Below are 19,805 nucleotides of genomic sequence, written 5' to 3'. Positions count from 1 at the left end.
GAGTCAGTTTAGGAGGCTCATCACTCATATCAAACATTAAGGCTTAAATGCAACACACTAAATAGTGCTAAGGTTTTCAGGAATGAAAATAATTTCATTAAAACTGAGTCAGCCAGTTCTCCAGAACTGTAGATTCTTGATATTTACCACAATTTCTTGCCAAAGTGTTTTAAATAAAACGTGTAGACTAAAAATGTAGTATATTGCCACTATAGGTCCTCTAATCCCTTAGTTTCTATGATTCAAAAACTAATTTAAAAAGGGCATAGGAAAAATATGGATATATTTAATAAAGCATAGAAATTCCACCTAACATTATTTCTCTACATTTTTAAATTCCATGTAGATCACTTAGCACTCCTGTGGCTTCTGCAAACATCAAGAACATTTCCCTCACGAGATACAATCCTGTGCATGTGCTAAATACATATAGTATATATGTACATATGAGAATGGAAGTATTATCTACCAAAACTGTTAACAGTGGTTACTGCTGGATGAAAATGGAACCTTCCTGTTTTTTGTGTTTTGAAAATTTTCTATAATACACTACTTTTGTAATCAGTCATTTAAAAATAAAGAAACTTCATTAACTCAAAACATTCCCAGATCCTTATCTCTTACATTAAATTCCTATAAGAATTAGTGTTTGAATTCATTAATGTTAGACACCAGGATCAATTCAAATGCACATATGATTTTGAAAGTCTGCTATAATGCTAGGAAGGTAGATCCCAGTTCATAAATCATTATACCACGTTGCCACTGCTTTTGATAAAAAACACACTAAAATGTAACGACAGTTGCAGTTAACATTTATTGAGAACTTATAATGTGCCAGACACTGTTAAGTAGGTTACATGGATTAATTTATTTAATATCCTTTCAACAACCATTTGAGCTAGATATAAAAACAATACATAAGGATTAACATTTTAGGATACATTAGGAAATCACCATAAGGTTTCCAACTATTTATTTCTCCAGGGAAGTTCAAGGAAAAGAATTACTACCTACTAACATTTTATAAATGAAAAGACATTTTAAACACTCATCCACTTACAAAAGGAAGAGCATAATGTAAGATTAAAGAATGGTCTTTTGAATTGAATGAATTTACATCTGTTACTATTCATATTTATATCAAAGCTGTGAATTGATAATGTGTAACATTAATTTTAAACAGCTAAAAATCCAATTCTAACTGCAAGGCTAAATGTGAACTAGTAAATGTGGTAACAAGCTCAAATTACTGAAATTTGGAATTTTCCCTATAAATCAAAGTTCCATATGAAAAATGTTACATCTTAACAATAGAAAGGGTAAAATTAACAACATGGATCTTAAACTTACATGATTTAACAAAGTGGAGAGCTTTGACCCATCTTGAATATTCTTCTCCAAGATATTTAGGACTTTCACAGTTTTGTCAGTGGAAAGCTAAAATTGAAGCATAAATTCTTTCATCAATCATTGGTAAATGTAATAAATTATTCAAGAACTATTCTGTACAATTATTCCCTTTGGCCAATGGAATATACAGCATTAACACCCTCTTAAAGAGTGGAAAAATAAAACTCTCCTACTTAGATCCTCTACTAAAATCTGATTATGTAGAGAACTTAATTACTTGTTTTTGAAAGACAGATAGCAAACACAGAATGGGCACATATGTATGTTACTAACTCAAATCTTACCACACAGCTAGTTAAGACTGAATTTGTTCTGATGTCTGTCCCCTTGCTCTTATGAAAGTGACACTGAACATGCATACGAACACACAGGCACAAACACACACTCTCTAAACATTTCATCTGTTGAATTAATTATAACATGGTTTCCACACTACAATGTTATTTAGCGGGTGTCTTAAAATCCCAGGTAATATTTTGAATAACAGAAGCCTGAATCTGAGAATGATAAAAGTTACAAATGTGATAACACTGCTTTATTTGGTAGAAATTTTTCTTATTTTTAAAATAACTGTTTCATTTCTTACAAATAATGTTTCCTATATTTAAAAACTTAATAGTTGATTTAGAGGTTCTGCGAGGAAGCAACTGTTACTCATTCCCTTGACTGAACAGGTCTCCTTTTAGACTCTTATGCAGCTAGGACACTTACTGGAATCAGCCAGAAGAGTCAAATGGGAGCATCAACAGAATAACCTGACATTAAGTACATTTTGATTATTTGTATGCTGGCTTACAGAAAAAATTTCCTCCAAATATTGCTTTAGATAATTTCACAACAGATTAAACTACTGAGACTTTAGGTAAACCGTCCATGCTTTGAAAATATTCAGCAAATTCACCTTTTGAAATAGAAATATTAGCTACATGTAACTATAGAACTTATGAAATAAAACCTATGATTGGCATTGGCACTTCAGAAAACTGAAGCCATATTCCTGTATACAAAAGAAATCAACATATTCCTCATTGCACACAGTAATAGCAATGTAAACTAATAGTACATTAATTCTTGGTTAATTATGTGATATGTCTGTATAGCTTTAAAAACCAAACTCAAGGAACCTTTGTGCACTGTTGGTAGGAATGTAAATTGGTGCTGCCACTATGGAAAACCGGTATGGAGGCTCCGCAAAAAAAATAAAAATAGAACTACCATATAATCAAACAATTCCACTTCTGGGTACATATCTGAAGAAAACAAAAACACTAACTTCATAAGCTATATGCACCCCCATGTTCAGTAGAGCATTATTTACGACAGCTGAGACATGGAAGCAACCAAAGTGTCCACTCCACTGGTAGATGAATGGATAAAGAAAATGTGGTGTGTGTGTGTGTGTGTGTGTGTGTGTGTGTGTGTGTATTCAGCCATGAAAAAGAAGGAAATCTTGCCATTTGCAACAACATGGATGGAACTTGATGGCATTATGCTAAGAGAAGTCAGACAGAGAAAGATAAATGCCATTATGATCTCACCTATATGTGGAATCTAAAAAAAAAGAATTCATAGATATAAAGAACACATTGGTGGTTGCTAAAGGTGGGAAGTGGGGGTGGGTGAAGTTGGTGAGGGTGGTCAAAAGGTACAAATTTCCAGTTATGAGATAAGTACGTCCTGGGAATATGATGTACAGCACAGTGACTATAGGTAATAATACTGCAGTTTATATTTGCAAGTTGCTAAGAGAATAGAACTTAAAGGTCTCATCATAAGAAAAAATCTGTAACTATGTGTGGTGATGATGTTAACTAGATTTACCGTTGTATCATTTTGCAATACATACAAATATTGAATTGTTACCTTGTACACCTGAAACTAATATAAATGAATACAAAATGAGTAAGTGATTATATCTTAACTTTGGAAAAAAACATTAAAATATTTCCCAGTCTACTTTAAAACTCAATAAATAAGTTTAATTTGTTGAGAGGATAAATTCTTCAGGTAAATATAGTCTTCTATTAATTCTTTTACTATTCCTGGAGAACAAATCATTATCTCTACATTATAGACTAAGAAACTTTGGACTTAAGAGTAGATAATTGTGTATAAGAGGAGACTGATTAGAAGATGAGGAGAGAGGATTTGTCTTGAAATTATATTTGCATAGCAATCATGCAGTGGTTTAGGGGGTGACTGGTAGCTCATAAAGATTATGGGAAGCTAGCTCTTGATGCTGTCACTATTGTTTTAAGTTATTATTAATGAAAAAATATTCTACTATTCCATTAGTGTAATGAGACTAACTCAGCAACAGAGAGCTCAGAGGAAAGACAACTCACGAAAGTCATTATAAAGCCTACAGCAATGAGGTTCTGTACTTATTAACAATTAATGTGTTAACAGACATAGAGAACAGACTTGTGGTTGCCAAGGGGGTGGGGGAGTGGGGAAGGGAAGGACTGGGAGTTTGGGATTTGCAGATGCAAGCTATTATATATAGGATGGATAAACAACAAGGTATATAGCACAGGGAACTATAGTCAATATCCTGTGATAAACTATAATGGAAAAGAATCTGAAAAAGAATATATATAGATGTATAACTGAGTCACTTTGCTGTACAGCAGAAACTAACACATTGTAAATCAACTATACGTCAATAAATAAACTAAAAAAAACCCCAACAATTAATGTGTTAAAACCGTGGCTTTACTCTTTCACCAGTGTAAATGGCTAAAGGAAATGTCAAAGAAAAATTTAGTGTATTTCTGCATTTAAATAATCTAAATATGTGAGACAATGAAAAAACAAACAGTGACAAAAATCCAGGACTGTGCCTCTTTCAATGCAAAAATGATTTTCTTTAGAATGATTGCAGAATATTTCTTGGATTCAAGCTTTGTTGTTGTTTTTTTTTTTCTTTTTTCTAAGAAATAATTCTGGGGACTTCCCTGGTGGCACAGTGGTTAAGAATCCGCCTGCCAATGCAGGGGACACAGGTTCGATCTCTGGTCTGGGAAGATCCCACATGCTGTGGAGCAACTAAGCTGTGTGCCACAACTACTGAGCCTGCGCTCTAGAGCCACAACTACTGAAGCCCACGCACCTAGAGCCCGCGCTCCTCAACAAGAGAAGCCAGTGCAATGAGAAGCCTGTGCACCACAAGGAAGACCCAATGCAACCAAAAATAAATAAATACAATAAATAAATATATTTTAAAAAAATAAATAATTCTGTTACACTCTCAGAAGGCAACCATGAATTTTCTTTTCATCATTACTTACTTTATGTAAACTTTGCAATTTACCTTTAAAACTTTAATTTCAATTAAGTTATAAATTTTACTTTAGTAGATACCTTATCCATTATACCCATTGCTTTAATTTTAGCAGATTCACTGCCAAGTTCGTTAAGTTGATGTTTTCCTAACAGCAGTTCCTGAGGAATTTCATCATCATCACCTGAAAAACCAATCCAAACACACACAGTTTAGGTAAAAGAAACAGCTCAAAATAGTAAGCTTTATTTCTTAATAATTTCTGGATATACAAACAGATATAAACAAACTAAAATAACATCCTAGGACGCCTCTGTAAACCTCAAGCAAACCCTGAATGAAAGGGGACAGAGGTTAAAATTAGAGCTCTGACTAAGATGGGAAGATGAGATATCTTATCTTTACTACTTTATGACCCTTCTCAACCAAACTCTCTGCCCCAGGAGGCTGACCTGTATGGACTACATCAACAGTCTCCCATGCCCTCTGGCTTCTGTTTGGGTTCAGCCAGTGGGTTGCCCTGTCAGAAGATCAAAGAGAAGGAGAGTGAGGTCAGGGTATTTATATCCCTGACTCCTTCCTTGCAAGGTCTGCTCAAGCTGCCTATGTCCTCTGACCAAAAGATTACTTCTTTTTTCACGGCAACCTATTCTACAACTTTTTTTCCTTTTCCTATTGACTGAGTTCTGTTGATTTCACTTTACCCTTGTTCCTTTGGGTGTAGGGATGGTAAAAGTTCAAAGTCTGGGTTTTGGCTGTATTCTGCCCCAATCTTTGTAATCAGTCTCTTTGTAAATAACTTCTTCTCAAATTATCCTAATTTGAGAGTGCCATATGACTTCCTATTGGGATCTTAAATGACATGTAAGACAGTTTCCCAGCACAGAATTGGAAAGTTTTAGAAATGATGAGATAGATACTTCAAATAATGGGGAAATGCATTAATGATACTTAGGCAAGTAACTGTCACAAAAACAAATACTTTTAAAATAAAGGGTAATATACCTTTTAATGCATTTTCAAATAGATGTACTAATATCAGAATTATTGTACGTCATCTAGCTTTTGTATAAATTAGTGTTTGTATCTACTGAAAGTGGCATAAAATTGTTGAGAGTAGCTCTAAACACTGTAAGCAGTGTTTTTTATAAGCCTAACGCCTTTAGATCTATAGATATGAACTTTACATATTACCGTAAATGTAATGTTACGCTAATCCTACTGTATCGATTGCTTTTCTATTTTGTTTTCCATATTAGATTCTGTATTACTTAAAGCCAGAGGTTGGGGTATTTATCTCTGCACCTCTTGCACTTAACATACTACTGACAAACAGCAATTATTTAATAAATATTGGCTTTTAGAATAAATTAAATATGTTCCTATTTCTACATCTTTACTCATATTAGTACCCATCTTATCTAGGGCCCATTCAAGTTTCATCTGCATAAAGGCTTTACTAATTACTCTAACCTACTGTGGTAGCTGCACTCTCAGGACTCTTAAAAAAAACACTATCAACACAACTAATTTAATACTTGATTTTTATACCAAAGTTTTCAGTTACTTGATAACACAGACTAGACTTGACTCCACAGCTAGGTTTCAAGTTTCTTAAGAGCACAGACCATGCCTCTGTACTCTGTATCCACTAGAGTAACTGGCAGAAAGCTTAACACATAGGTAAATCAATATATCTTAAATTCAGTTTATATTTAGAGGTAAACAAATATATTTTAAAATGATTTTACCAAATGCAGTAAAATCCATATCTTCTAAATTATCCAAAATATTCTCTATTGAGGCTGTGAATCTCTTAAAAGTTGAAGAATCCATCATTTCTGGAACAGAGGAAAAGAAACCCAAAACTTATTATCCACATTCCAAGTAGAAAACTGAAGTTGAAGACTATGAATAAAGACAAACTAAAATGTTACCTTCAGGTGTTAATTTTGGTTCATAAGCTTTCCGCTTCTTCTGTTTTTCTTTTTTCTTCATTTTTCTAGCAACTAAAATGAACAAAAAGAAATACTGAAATGCAGTAATTACAACTTAAAATATATGTATCTGTTTCACTTTCTTCCTGAACATTAAATACTTTAACAATAATCATTGCCAATCCAAACTTTTGTCTTGATTAAAAATTAGTTATTAGTCCATAAAAAAGGTATAAAAATTCTTCAAAGTTAAAGCCCTAAATTTAAAACCAGCTTATGTAAGAAATCCGTTGACACTGATGAATTACCCTCACTAAGGCTGGGAGGAGGAGAATAATCTTCCATGTCAGAATCTGACGGGCTTCGGTTTCGATAACGACCACCTGAACTCCTTCTTCCTTCATGAGAATGGCCACTTCTCCTATGATCCCCAGAGCTTCTTCTGTCACGCTCTTCATATTCCCAAGCTTTATCATCATCTTTTTTATGTCGTTTCCTAGAGGCTAGAAGCAAATCCCCATGACAAATAATTTACCTCATTTAAAAGACTATTAAAACTTGTACTTTAAAATGAATTACATGGAAGAAAAAATCTTCATTGTGTGGGTCTAGGAAATTCTGAATCATTCTGTTTAAGCAGAAATATAAATTGTGGTACAGAAATGGTATCACTTATTTTAGCATTTATCTAGATTTAGAAAATTTTACATGAAATGGGTGTGCTAATAAATGTAGATAGGAATGTTCTGGGAATTAAACCACAGTGCTCATTTCAAAGAGGTATTCAGTGAGTCAGTAAAGATAATATCTAAACTTCAGGGTTAATTAAGACATATAAAACAAACTTTATCTAGAGATTGGATAAAAACCACAAACACCTTTAAGCATTTGGATTGTTAATGGGGAATGGGGTTTGGAGGAAAAGTAAACTTTTGAGAAAGTGTTACAGAATGTGGGTAACCACGCATACTGTCAATTAACAGCCAAGTTAAGCCCACAACTCAGCTATAAATTCAACAAACTCTGATAACCTAACATCACAAACTACAAAGAATAAACCTGTATAGTTGTAAATACTCATATATTGAATTCAGTTCTCCAACAATATACTTGCTTAAACCCAAGGAGACAACTTGTGAGCTTATGCATGCTAGGTAAGCATATTTATGTATGTTACCTTCAATCCCTTCCCCATTCTTCCAGAGGTATAAGCATTCTGCTAAAATCATCAGTACTGACAGGAGCCTCTAGGCAGAACTGGCAAACAGAGCTCATCTGACACATCAACTCTGATCAACTGGTAGTAGCTGCCTAAAGCATAATGTTGAGAATAATTCTGAGTCCTGAGACAAAGCACTATATTTCAGCAAGAAAGACTGATTAGAAATGCCTGTCCAGTGAGAAATGGAGGGAATACAAGTGAAAAATATTTACTATACCTGCTCTAGAGTATAAGCACTACCACGTTAAAACCAGGATAGAGAACTGATATGTTCTACATCTTGGGATCATACACTGGTTGTTGGAGTGACCACTTGTTGCTGACAGTGAATTACTTTCTAGTCTGTTAATCTGAATCTGACTCCCTTGCTTTCTTGTGACTCGCTTCTATTCTGAATCCTTAACTATGACAAATACCCAAGTATTTAAGACAAAACTCTTGCTTGAGTCCCTAGTCCCCTATTTGGCTTAGATTTAAGGATGCCAACCTTTGGCCCATGCACTCTATGCTTATGCCGATGTCCTTCTGTGTGGGTAATCAATGTCTATACCTTGGCTAATCTTACCTTTATATGCTGCCCTAGTTATTCCTATTCAAGAATCTACTGACAGCATGGCAAAGATAATTTTGTTTCCTCTTCTTTGTGGTCATAGGTTTGGCATAGCAAGAGGACGAATGTAAATGGATGTATTTAAATCTTCAGTGATTTTCTTCATAATTAGGCAAAAATCTGACTATGAAATATATGAAGGAGAGGCAGGATTTCCCCCCTTTTATGATTAGTGTGCCCTGGAACATTCTCTTAGTGAGGGGTTGTCTCATATACTAATAAAAGTAGGTGTGTATGCATGTGTCAGAGAAACAGGTCGTTTATGTATAGCATTCACTAAACGTTTTTTCAACAAGTACCGAAATACCTACTTTGAGGAATGACAACTAACAAGCAAACTTGTTCAGAAAGTAGTATTCTATGACCTCAAATATGACCTAGTTAGTCTTTTTGAATTTTAATTAATTTCATAAGAAATTTATTTCAATCCTTTAATTCTATGAGTAGAAAATGCTTGAAAAACCTTATGGTTAGCAAGTACATACAATATGCTGTATCGGTGGTAATTTTTATAGGTCTTGGAGATTTTTTTTTCACATTCATTAAACTAAGCAATTTGAAAAAAAAAGGAACGGCAAATTAAGGAAAAAAAGAAACACAACGTCTATGATACTCTGTATGCTGCAATAAGGTTCTATCAGGATCCCATTCATTATGACTCGTCTGTTCATTCTCTACCATGTCTTGTTACCCTGGAAGAAGCAGGGGAAGAATTCAACAGAGAGGTATGTAAAATATGACTTAGGTGTTTTCCACCCTAACCCTTTCCAAATTTCACCTGTATGTCTCTTTAGCTTCTTCTATCTCCCCTCCTCCTTCCCCAGCAACCCAGAGACTTTGTAATTGTGCTATGACTATCCAAATCTTTGTGGCCGAACTTTCAAAGTTAACCCTCAATAGTTCCCCCTATCTTTCCCCCTTTCTCTCCGTAGTTTTAGATTTTTAGGGAAACCAGTTTGATTAAACTGCAATAAAATTTTGTTTCAAAAAGGTCTCTCTCTCTCAAATCAGGATAATGCTTGCTACTTATGTTCTCATAATATTTTTACATTTTGTATTGTACTCTATTTTTATTACATTATTTTTGGTGTGGTATAATGGCTATTTGGTTGTTTATGTCAGCTTCTTTCATCACTCATTTCAGTGGCCTCAGAGTCAACTTTTCTATAGTTACTTGTACAGAAATAAACGCCCCCAAACCAGGGAACTATATTCTAAGGTCTCTTGAAAAACCCAGAGAAACTTCCCTTTTTCCTAGCAGGGGCTGAAGCTAAGGTTCCCTAACTAATATTAGCTTTCAATATTTTGGGGCATAGATCCATGGCTTTTAAGATGTAATTATGTGCTCCCGTAAGATGAGACAATATCTCTCATCATAGAAAGCAAAGAACAGAGGTTGCAAAGAGGACAAACATGAGGCATGCGTGGCTCTCTCCTCTATTTTACATTTGGTGGGCTTTTCTGATTATGCTACCCTTTTTACTTAACTGTGAGGTAGCTACAAAATTCTCATCAGCTTAGCAATGCAGGCAGCCACTCTCAATTAACTGGAGTTGAAGTGTGATTTGAAATCAGTCTGCAATTAAGGAACTCCTTTTTAGTTATTCCTTTTAGAAATGGGTGAGGTATCAGGGGAAAGGAAGGAAAGTGAAGCAGAGGCATGTATATAAAGGGGAGTGAGTTTCTAGGACATCAGATCTCCTTACTCTTCTCTCTTTCCAGATCGTATGTTCCCGTATGAACAAAATGTTTGATTATAATAAAAATATTAGCTTTAGCCATTCAAATATACTGCATGTAAATACATCTCATGATAATACAAATTATAACACTTATACATATAATTAAATGTCAGATTAATTTTGTCATATTTTATTTCAATTTTAAAACTTTGTTCAGATTTGTTCAGTATTCATATCTACTGCTCATAGCTCAAGAGCTCACAATTTTGAGAAGATTAGAGTAAACGAACATAGATTAAAAACTCTGGAGGTGAAGGGCTTCCATCAGCGATATACATAAAATGGCAGCATGCATCTGTCCTTCCTGCCCTTGCTTGTCACACCTCAATCTACAGAAACTAGGTGGAAAAGGTAGAACACACTGGTAGTCTTCCCACTTCTTTTGGTCATAATGACTAAGTCAGTTGGCACACAAGTGAAGATCTCCCATAGTCTGTTTCCACTGAATGTCGTTTAAGTCAAACAAGGTTGCTGACCCCTCTTGGCTAGGCTCAATTCTCTTGCTCCAGTAGAAGGAAGATAGGGATAAAAGAGAAGAACTTTTTCAGTGGACCAGTAGGAAGACAGGCGAGGTATAGCAAGTCTAGTGCAAAGACAGGTGATCACAGTGTTGTAGAGAGGTAGCTGTGTAGTGAAGAAGCCAGCTCTGGAAAACAGTGAAACAAGGGAGGAATTCCAGGACACAGCTGGGCAAAAAGGAGAAGCCAGGTCCAAACCACACAGATAATTGGCAATGTGGCTAATCCATTCATAATTTAGTGATAGTATGGTTTAAAATATTTCTTCATCTGGCTATCTCCTACGTGTCCTTCAAGACTCAACTCAAGTGTCACCTCTTCCAGTAAGCGTTCTCTGAACCCCAGTATAATTTTGATGCCAATCCAATGTGCTCCCACAGCACCCTGGATTTACTATTATCATTGCACTCTTCTCACTGTACTACAATTGTTTACATATTTCCCCCATTAGACTGAAGGCTCTTCAAAGATAGGGGCCACATCCTATTTGTTATATTTTTATTCTCACTGCCTAGCAGATAGTAGGAGCTCAATAAATGTTTGCTAAATGCATATAGAGGCATACTTGTGTTATCTGACACTAATTATAACTCATTAAAAATTTTTTTCTTGGTGCCAACTGATCTCATCTTTCACACATTTTTAAGTATAAAGAAAAAAACTTGCTATACTATATTATGATCACGGTACTCTTGCTAACCCCCCAAAATTATAAATGAAACAAACATATCAATCTGCTTTTTAATTCTAAAGTAATAATAAAGTTATATACTTACATTCAAAAGCTTCATCACTATCATTATCTTCATCTGAACTGATTTCAGCATATTTTGGTTTCTCATTAACTGTGCTACGCTTGCGTTTATTCATTTTCACACGTTCACAAAGTGGCATGGTGGATTCAATTTCTGCCAGGAGTTCGGGGGGTAATTCTTTTAACACTGATTGATCTATACTACCTATTAATAAAAGGTAAGAAAACATATAAATCTGAAGATAAAAGGGAAATTTTAACTAAATTAAGCACAATGAAAATGAAATATTAATATTTATGTAAGTTTTCTAAGTCACTTTTGTATTTTAATAAGACACGTTCATATTTACAACTGTAACAGTCTTAACACTAAACTGATAATGCAGCTTTTAATACATGTATCATCATATAGCAACTTTTAAAATACATACTTATTATCATAGCAACGGAGGGTAGTTATATCATCAATTTTTACTACAATTAGTGCCTTCATTTGTCTGCATTGACTAAAAACTTTCTGAAACTAGAGATCCACTTGCATTATCAGGTGTATTTGTAGGCAGGGGTACATCTCACATTCTTGGTAGCACCCAAATTTGTTTTATAGAGGTCTGGAGCAGTTAGTTTGAAAGGAATGCTATCCATCAGTACAGATGAGAAGAGTTGGAAGACACTTATCACCTCATTCTCTTCTACTTAACACTTACTTCTTATTCGCTATCATCCTGGTGGCCCTGTGCGGGGGCTGTGACAAGAGTTTTATATGCTTTTACCCATCACTGTCTATTTGAGAGGCACGGTTAATGCCTTTACTGTTACGGAAAATTTCCTCAAACAGATAAACCAAAATATGCATTTAACTGAACATAACAGGAACATGAAAGGCAAGATAAATGGAAAACAATAATATATAAATGTCAATAACTGAAAAGAATAAATTCAAACCTGTTATGAAATAAATTCATATTTCTCCATGAAAGAGTAAAGACAGGATAAACTTATATCAACAAAATATAATTAGAACTATTAACATAATATTAACTATTTAATCCTACACACATATACACAAACACACAAACTGCTGCTATGAAGAAATAAATCCATAACATCCTGTTGAGAGCTTAAAAATAAAGCAGAACTAGAAAAAGTTATTTATTCAGGATAATTTGTCCTTGATGACTAAAGATGACAATTTAAACTTAACCATGCAAATCTTTGAGTGGAAGTATAAAAATGATGTCTTACCTGCTAAATTTTAAGAACTGGGAGCAAAGAGTACCTTAGTAGTTTACAGCAGGAAGTATTAGTAACTATAATCAACATTAAGACTATAACATTCAAATGATAATAAAGAATAAAAATAAATAATTCCAAAAATAAATGGGTATTAAGACAATTTAAAAGCCTCAAGAATATACAATACTAATAATTTAAGAATATGAAACATACATTATTAATCTCAAATGAAGAATAATCCTTTCTTTGTTCATCATGAAACTTTTATTCAACATCATGGAGTTATTTCAGTAACTGTTAACCTCTATTCTTCTAAGGACACGCATAGCAACAATTTTACCCAACAAAGACATAACACTCGTGACTAGTAATATTCCAAAGACTTCATTGCTTGGAATTGTGACATATTCATGTTGAGTTTAACTTGTCTGTGTCATTTTCAAATCATGCTACATTTCTTTGTTCTGTCTTTCTTAATTTAACTGTATCTTATCAGTGAGCTCCACTTTTTAGAATATTACTAGAGGTAAAAAATCAACTTTAGCTTTGGATTGTCAGTATCTTCAACCCCCCAAGGTAAACACACTCTTCATCTCATTTAGAAGTCCTTAATGCTCTGAGCACCTCTAACTAAATATGTGGTTTTTTTGATGGAAGGATCATGTCTTCTAGTATGTATCTTCCCCTTTCCACATGACCTATAATATTAAGTATGCATATATAGATGGTCAATAAATGATTTCTGACTCTTTGGTTCACAATTTCTTATGTTCACTTACAGATGTACTTCCTGTATAATTTCAGAATTGCTATATTTTATACAAATGAAGACAGTTCCAAATTCTTTTTAATGGAAATTCTTTTTTGTACTACATGAAACATAACCTTTTGGAGTCTATAAATATGGATAACCCAAAGTATCTGGCTTTTAGTTCACCAGGAGATTTTTTTTTAAGAAGCAGATTTACCTAATTGTTATGTTCTGCTTAAATTTCTATTCACAAAGATATGCTGACTTGATAAAATATCATAGAATTACTCTGCAGATAAATATACAATAAATAATCAAGGGTTAAGATATGTATGGGTGCTTGCACTCTCTTTACAATGGTTTATTATATCCCAAGAACAAGGACTCTGCTCTCTTCGTTCTCTTTTAAAAAAAAAAAAAAATCAGCACAATAGCCAAATACAGAAAATTTATGTCTTATATATGATAAAGCAGGTAACAAAGTTTATTCATTGTAGTTTACCATTTCTTATTCCCTAAATTAAAAATAATACTATCAGATTTAAGAGCTCTACTATTCTGTACATCATTTTAACCTCTGTACAATTCTGAAAGTTACGGCAGTATATTTCAAAGACCAACTGTTCCACTTCTAAAGATGACCAACTTAAAAAAAAAAAAAAAATCCGGCAATGGTTAATGTCTCTCAGTATACTATCCTCCAAAAGTGGACTGCCTCATTTTGAATAGAGATATCTCTTCCACAGTTTTACGTGTTTTCTGTATTTCTTCCTTTTCATAAAGCACTTTATAAATTGACTCAGCCAGGTCCCTTGATTATAAAGGGTAAGCAATAAAATGCTTGACATTCCCATACTCACACTCAGGATCTTTAATACATGAAAGTTTGGATAACTGACTCAGCTTCAAGAGAAATGAAAAAACCTGAGTACTGCAAATGATCCCTAGAACATATCTGGTTACGTTCTTTTCCCTGAATTAGGTAGGAAATAGTCCTTTAAATAATGCAAATACAGTGTTTAACTGGCTACCTCTTAATACGTTGATGATTTTAGAGATTATTGTTGTCTGCTGAGCTATTTGTTCTTAAAACCTTCAGACTGCTAATACTTTATGATTATTTTTCTCACCTCATTTCTCTCATCCCAGCTACTTTATGCTTTACATCAGGTTGTTTGAAATACCACAAAATTTTAACTTACTGGCTTGAGGGATAATGCCATTTAGTCACGATTTTGTTTGGCACCACACTTCTGTAGATATATATTCCATTAGATACAGTGTATCTCAGTTTTCTGGCTCTAATAAAGCTAAAGAATACATTTAATTCTAGATGTGCTACATTTTAGCAACCTTGGTTTTCCAGTATAAATCACTCATACTAGCTAGCACATTTACCAGATTATTAAAACCAGAAGTCATCAAAAGACTTAAAAGTCCCAAAGAGTCACTGATTTGATAACTAACATTGTGTTCTGTCTGTTTCTTTAAATGTGGAAACAACCCTGAGATTAAAATAAATCACTTCAATCAATGAACTCTTTAGGACTGAAGCTTCAGACAATGGAAGCCAGTCGTGTTCAGAAACAAACCAAGAAACTCACATAAACCTCCAAATTTGGTAAGTCATAAAAAAACCTTAAGTAGGCATAATGTAGTTCAGTGACAATCCTTCCAATAACCTAGCACAAATGGATCTTTTACTTCAATCAGGGTCAAAAAGAAAAAAAAAAGTTCAGAAGTGCAGGTTGTCAATCTGCCCCTCTTGGAATCCTAAGTTAATATGGTTTGAAGACATATATTTTTTGGTGCAAATGGTTTCTAAATGCAAGTCAACTTCTTTATTTGAAGCCACTAATAGGAAGAGCATCCAAAGAGTATGAAATGCTGATGACACAGCCTTGAAAAAAGTTAACATTTGGGAGGCAGAAACAAAGGGAGGCAACGTGAGGAGAAGCCAAAAAAACGTGGGGTTTAACTATGAGACCAGAACACTGAATGTTCCTTCCACAGGCACCCCCAACGTTACCTAATCTGATGCAGAACAAGGGGTGAAGAGGAACACTGTGCACTAACAGCCAAAATCCAAAGTGAATGTAGGGACATTGAATATTGATGAATAAAATGTTGAGGTCACAAAACACTGACCTTAGACAAAGAACTCTGACGTGTATGTTATCAATTATTTGGAAAGAGCAATAGCAAACTAGGAAAAAGGAGATATTACTTTTTGGTGCTAAGGCTCCTTGGTTGAGTGAAAATGAGGGGAGTGAAATTCACATCTTTTACAGTAGATGTTAACAGTCATCAGGATAATAAGGGGGTGGGATCTGTTTATAACTGAAGAGGAGGTCTTAATTTAAGGAAAGAGGGGATCAGGTAGACTACACCCTCTGGAAGAAAAGGATCAAGAAATAACTGAAAGGTATGTTTTTTTGTGATGGTTCAGGATAAAAAGAAATGATGTATAATGAGATAATCAGGTTTAAAGTTGTCATAATTTTGGTAAAGAGGCAGAAATCCTAAGCATTAGCTAGAAGCTTGTTCAGGATTATTATTATTTTTTTAATTTAAAAAGAAAGACTAGTTATTCATTTGTGGCTATGGAGCAGTCATCAGGGTCAAATTTGAAGCTATTCTCTTCCTGATGTTCTTTGAGAAATACTCCTGAAACTAATGTAAATCATCATTATATAATCACTATATAAAGAATGCTGTAACCTAAGAACTGGCAAGTCTCCCTTTAAATTTTAGCCAGCAATTTTTCAAGTTGCAGATTGTGACCCATAAGCAAGTTGTGGAATCAGTTTTGTAGGTGTTGACTAGCAGTATGTTTAAAATGAAAGAGAAGATGTTAGTGTTATGCCTGTAGTAAAGGAAGGTGTTGTTATTATGTGTTTGTATGTGCATATTAGGTCACAACATGCATCTTATTTGTCTTAGGTCACAATCAAACTTTATGGTTGCCATGTTTCTCAAAACAGGAATCAATTCAAATTGAAAAGGTCCTTCTAACTTAATCTACCCAATGTTTCTTTTTTTCTTTTTTTTGGCCATGCCAGGCAGCTTGGGGGATTTTAGTTCCCTGACCAGGGATTGAACCCATGCCCCCTGCAACAGAAGCATGGAGCCCTAACCACAGGACCGCCAGGGAATTCCCAGCCCATTGTTTCTTAAGCTACAGGTTCAGTGAAAAATAAACTATAATTTAAATAATATACTCAAATCAAATTGATTCTACTCATTATAAGTTGACAGAATATTCACTACCTTATGTTGATAGAATATTCACTACCTTATGTTGATAGAATATTCACTACCTTGTATCAGAGAACTTAATTATCTACATTTTTAAGTCTGATATACAAGTTGCCAATACTACACTTTTGAAGCCCTGTTACAATAAAACCTTGGATTACTCAGAAATTACTCTTTTAATTATTTTTTATGTAAACCTTTCTAAAAAAGCACTTTATGCATCTTTTTTTAACAAGACAAGTTTCTTGACTCATGATCATCATTGAAAAGATCAAGTTTTCCACTTTGCTTTACATGGCAATGCCTTTAGGAGTTAACTGCTATGCATAAGACTGTTCGAAATGATACAAAATGATCTATGCTTTCCTTCTGAGTTCTGTAGGTCTGCTTGCAATTTGCTGAAATGTGTACACTCAGATTCTGCTAACAGTGTAGAATATATAACACACAGCAAATGGTGTTCAAATCCTTCAACCCATTTATACCATCCTTGGAAATTTATTCCAAGGAAATTTGTATAACAAAAGGTTCTATGAAGAAAGATGTTTAGATCAGTTTTATCTATTGTAATATCAGAATGTCCAACCACAGGGGAACACAGTGGAAGAGTAAATCATATTAAGTATAATTATGAACAATGTTAGTACAGAGATAGTAAATGTAAAGAAAACAGAATGCAAAATGATAGGTATACTACATTGCACCTTTGTAAAAGATATTTGTAACAGGAGTTGAAGGAAATGAATGCTAATATTATACCAACTTGAGATGAATATTCCTAAAGAAATAAAAGTTATATTTTATGGAAACAAGAAAAAGGTCAATGATTATTTGTGAGGGATTAGGAGATATTTCATGAACACAGTGGGTTTTCAACAGAGATGAGGTGGAGTGAGGTAGAGGATGGAGAACAGGGGACAAGCACTAGGAACTGGTAGCCCTTTTACAGCATTCCAGCTCTGTCTGCTCTGGACAGAGCATGATATTCAATAGGGAGAAAAAATAGGTAAGGCCATAAAAGTAGGTAGGGTTTAGATGTTACAGTCTTTTTGAGGAGGGACAGAATCAGAATGTACTTTAGAAATGTTACTCTAGCAGTAATTTGTGGGATGGACTGGAAGGGGAAAGACATTAGAAAGGAAATCTTCTAAGAGATATTCAATATGTCTCAGGAGAAAAGTAAGTAGATGCCATGAATTTAACCATTTTCGAAAAGTGGTAATGTTACTATTATATACTTATCATGCCAAACTTTAGAAAGGAATATTTAGCTCAAAATAATATTAACTATTTAACATGTTTAAGATCACGAAGAAACCAGAAAATATGAAATCAAGGACAACAAAATTCACTGTTGACATCTGTTATTTAAATATTTTAATCAATTTGATCAAGTATTAAACTATGTTTATTAGCTATTCAACTAACTACTATTAATTAGGTTGAATACGTAGGGAATTTTAGCAACATTTATTTTATAATATGCTAGAAAAACATTTTCTAACAACACTAGGAATGGCATATTTCCTGATTATGTTTTTACTACTAATGGCTGTAAAACAATGTTTAATTTTAACTAATCTACTCTTACCTTACTTCTGCCACATTGTACTCTAAATTAGCCAAATGTTTAACTTCTCTAAACTTGTAGTGCTTTTTCCTTCTGCCCTTGTGCTAAAAACACATGTGATTCCTTATTCCTCTGGATTCATATACACCTTTTTTCTTAAGAATATTACACTGTCACTGTATCTTTAGTTACCCATATTCTCCATGAGATCATAAGCTTGATAAAGTCACAGACTTGTGTTCCAGTTTGCATCATCTAGCAGAGCGCATGGGATGTTGAAGATGGCCATAAATATTTATTGAATGATTAGTGTAATCATTAGAATAAATTTGTGAGATTTTTCAAGAAATTTTTCCAATTGAAAATTCTTTTTTAAACCCTGAAAGCAGTTCTTAGTTGTTCTATATTGACAATTACAGAGAAATTATCCACAAAATGAAAAGATGGGAGAGAAGATTTCATAATTGACATGCAACAAGTATAAAATATTTAAAGGTAACTTCAGCCTGTATACACTTGTTATATGTTTATATTTAATATATCAATTATATATTAATATATGAATAACATATATAATTCTACTACATAAAACTAAGTGCTCACAAATATTAAATATCCTGGCAAAAATATTATATTTGGCTAATTTCATAGTACATTTATAAATATTGGATAAAAATAGGAAAATAATTCAAAACTCTATCTAGATCAGTCTTTTTAATACTCAAATAATAGTGTGAAATACAAATTTTGAGTCTCATTTGCTACAGAATAAGGAATCTAGTTATCAGATGCACCTATATAAAATTTCAATTTTATATTTATATTATGTTCAGCAAACTAAAGCCTGTGAGTCAAATTTGCCCCATCACCTGTTTTTGTATATAAAGTTTCATTAGAATACAGTGACACACAATCATTTACATATTGTCTATCCCTGCTTTCATACTACAATGTTAGAGATAAGTGCCCTACAAAGCCTAACATATTTTACTATCTGGGCCTTTACACAAGAAGTTTGCCTACCCCCAATTTATATCCTGTTATACTTTATTCAATATGAAACAAAGTGCCACCCACCCTGCAAGTGCAGTCACTATATAGGTATATTCTGCACAGTTTAGGCCATTGCAAATTGGTTTATTTAATGAAGACAAAATACCAAGGAGTTGGTTTAAAGCAACTGAAAGAACACTGTTACAAATGAAGAATGCACAAGAAAAGATTTTAAGAAAACTCTTGTTTTAAGCATCATGGTTTTGATATTGTGCAGTTGTCAAATTACCATGAGGAAGAACTACAAAAGGAAACATTTCATTTTAGAAGTTTTTTATGTAAATGACAATTTACTACTACCTAATATAGAAACTAGGAGCAGGGATCATAACATTCTTTCCTTAATATATATACACAGTGAGAAAAAGAAATGATAGAAGCACAACATAACTTGCTTCAAGGAACTAGAAAAAGAAGAATAAAGTAGAAAAAGAAGAATAAACTCAGCCCAAAGTTAG

General features: G+C 33.6%; 1 protein-coding gene across 1 annotated transcript in view; it reads right to left on the bottom strand.

The window, feature by feature from the left end:
- Positions 1–19,805, bottom strand: part of NIPBL (NIPBL cohesin loading factor) — a 190,776-nt gene that overhangs the window by 61,314 nt on the left and 109,657 nt on the right. The window contains exons 11-16 of the mRNA XM_065875684.1: positions 11,502–11,684; positions 6,942–7,136; positions 6,634–6,705; positions 6,448–6,537; positions 4,777–4,880; positions 1,354–1,440 (exon numbers count right to left, since the gene is read on the bottom strand). Coding sequence (XP_065731756.1) covers positions 1,354–1,440; positions 4,777–4,880; positions 6,448–6,537; positions 6,634–6,705; positions 6,942–7,136; positions 11,502–11,684 — 731 coding nt within the window. The remainder of the gene's footprint in view (positions 1–1,353; positions 1,441–4,776; positions 4,881–6,447; positions 6,538–6,633; positions 6,706–6,941; positions 7,137–11,501; positions 11,685–19,805) is intronic.

Source organism: Phocoena phocoena, chromosome 3, assembly GCF_963924675.1.
Source record: "Phocoena phocoena chromosome 3, mPhoPho1.1, whole genome shotgun sequence".
Classification (NCBI taxonomy): Eukaryota; Metazoa; Chordata; class Mammalia; order Artiodactyla; family Phocoenidae; genus Phocoena; species Phocoena phocoena.
This window is presented reverse-complemented; position numbering and strand designations above follow the sequence as displayed.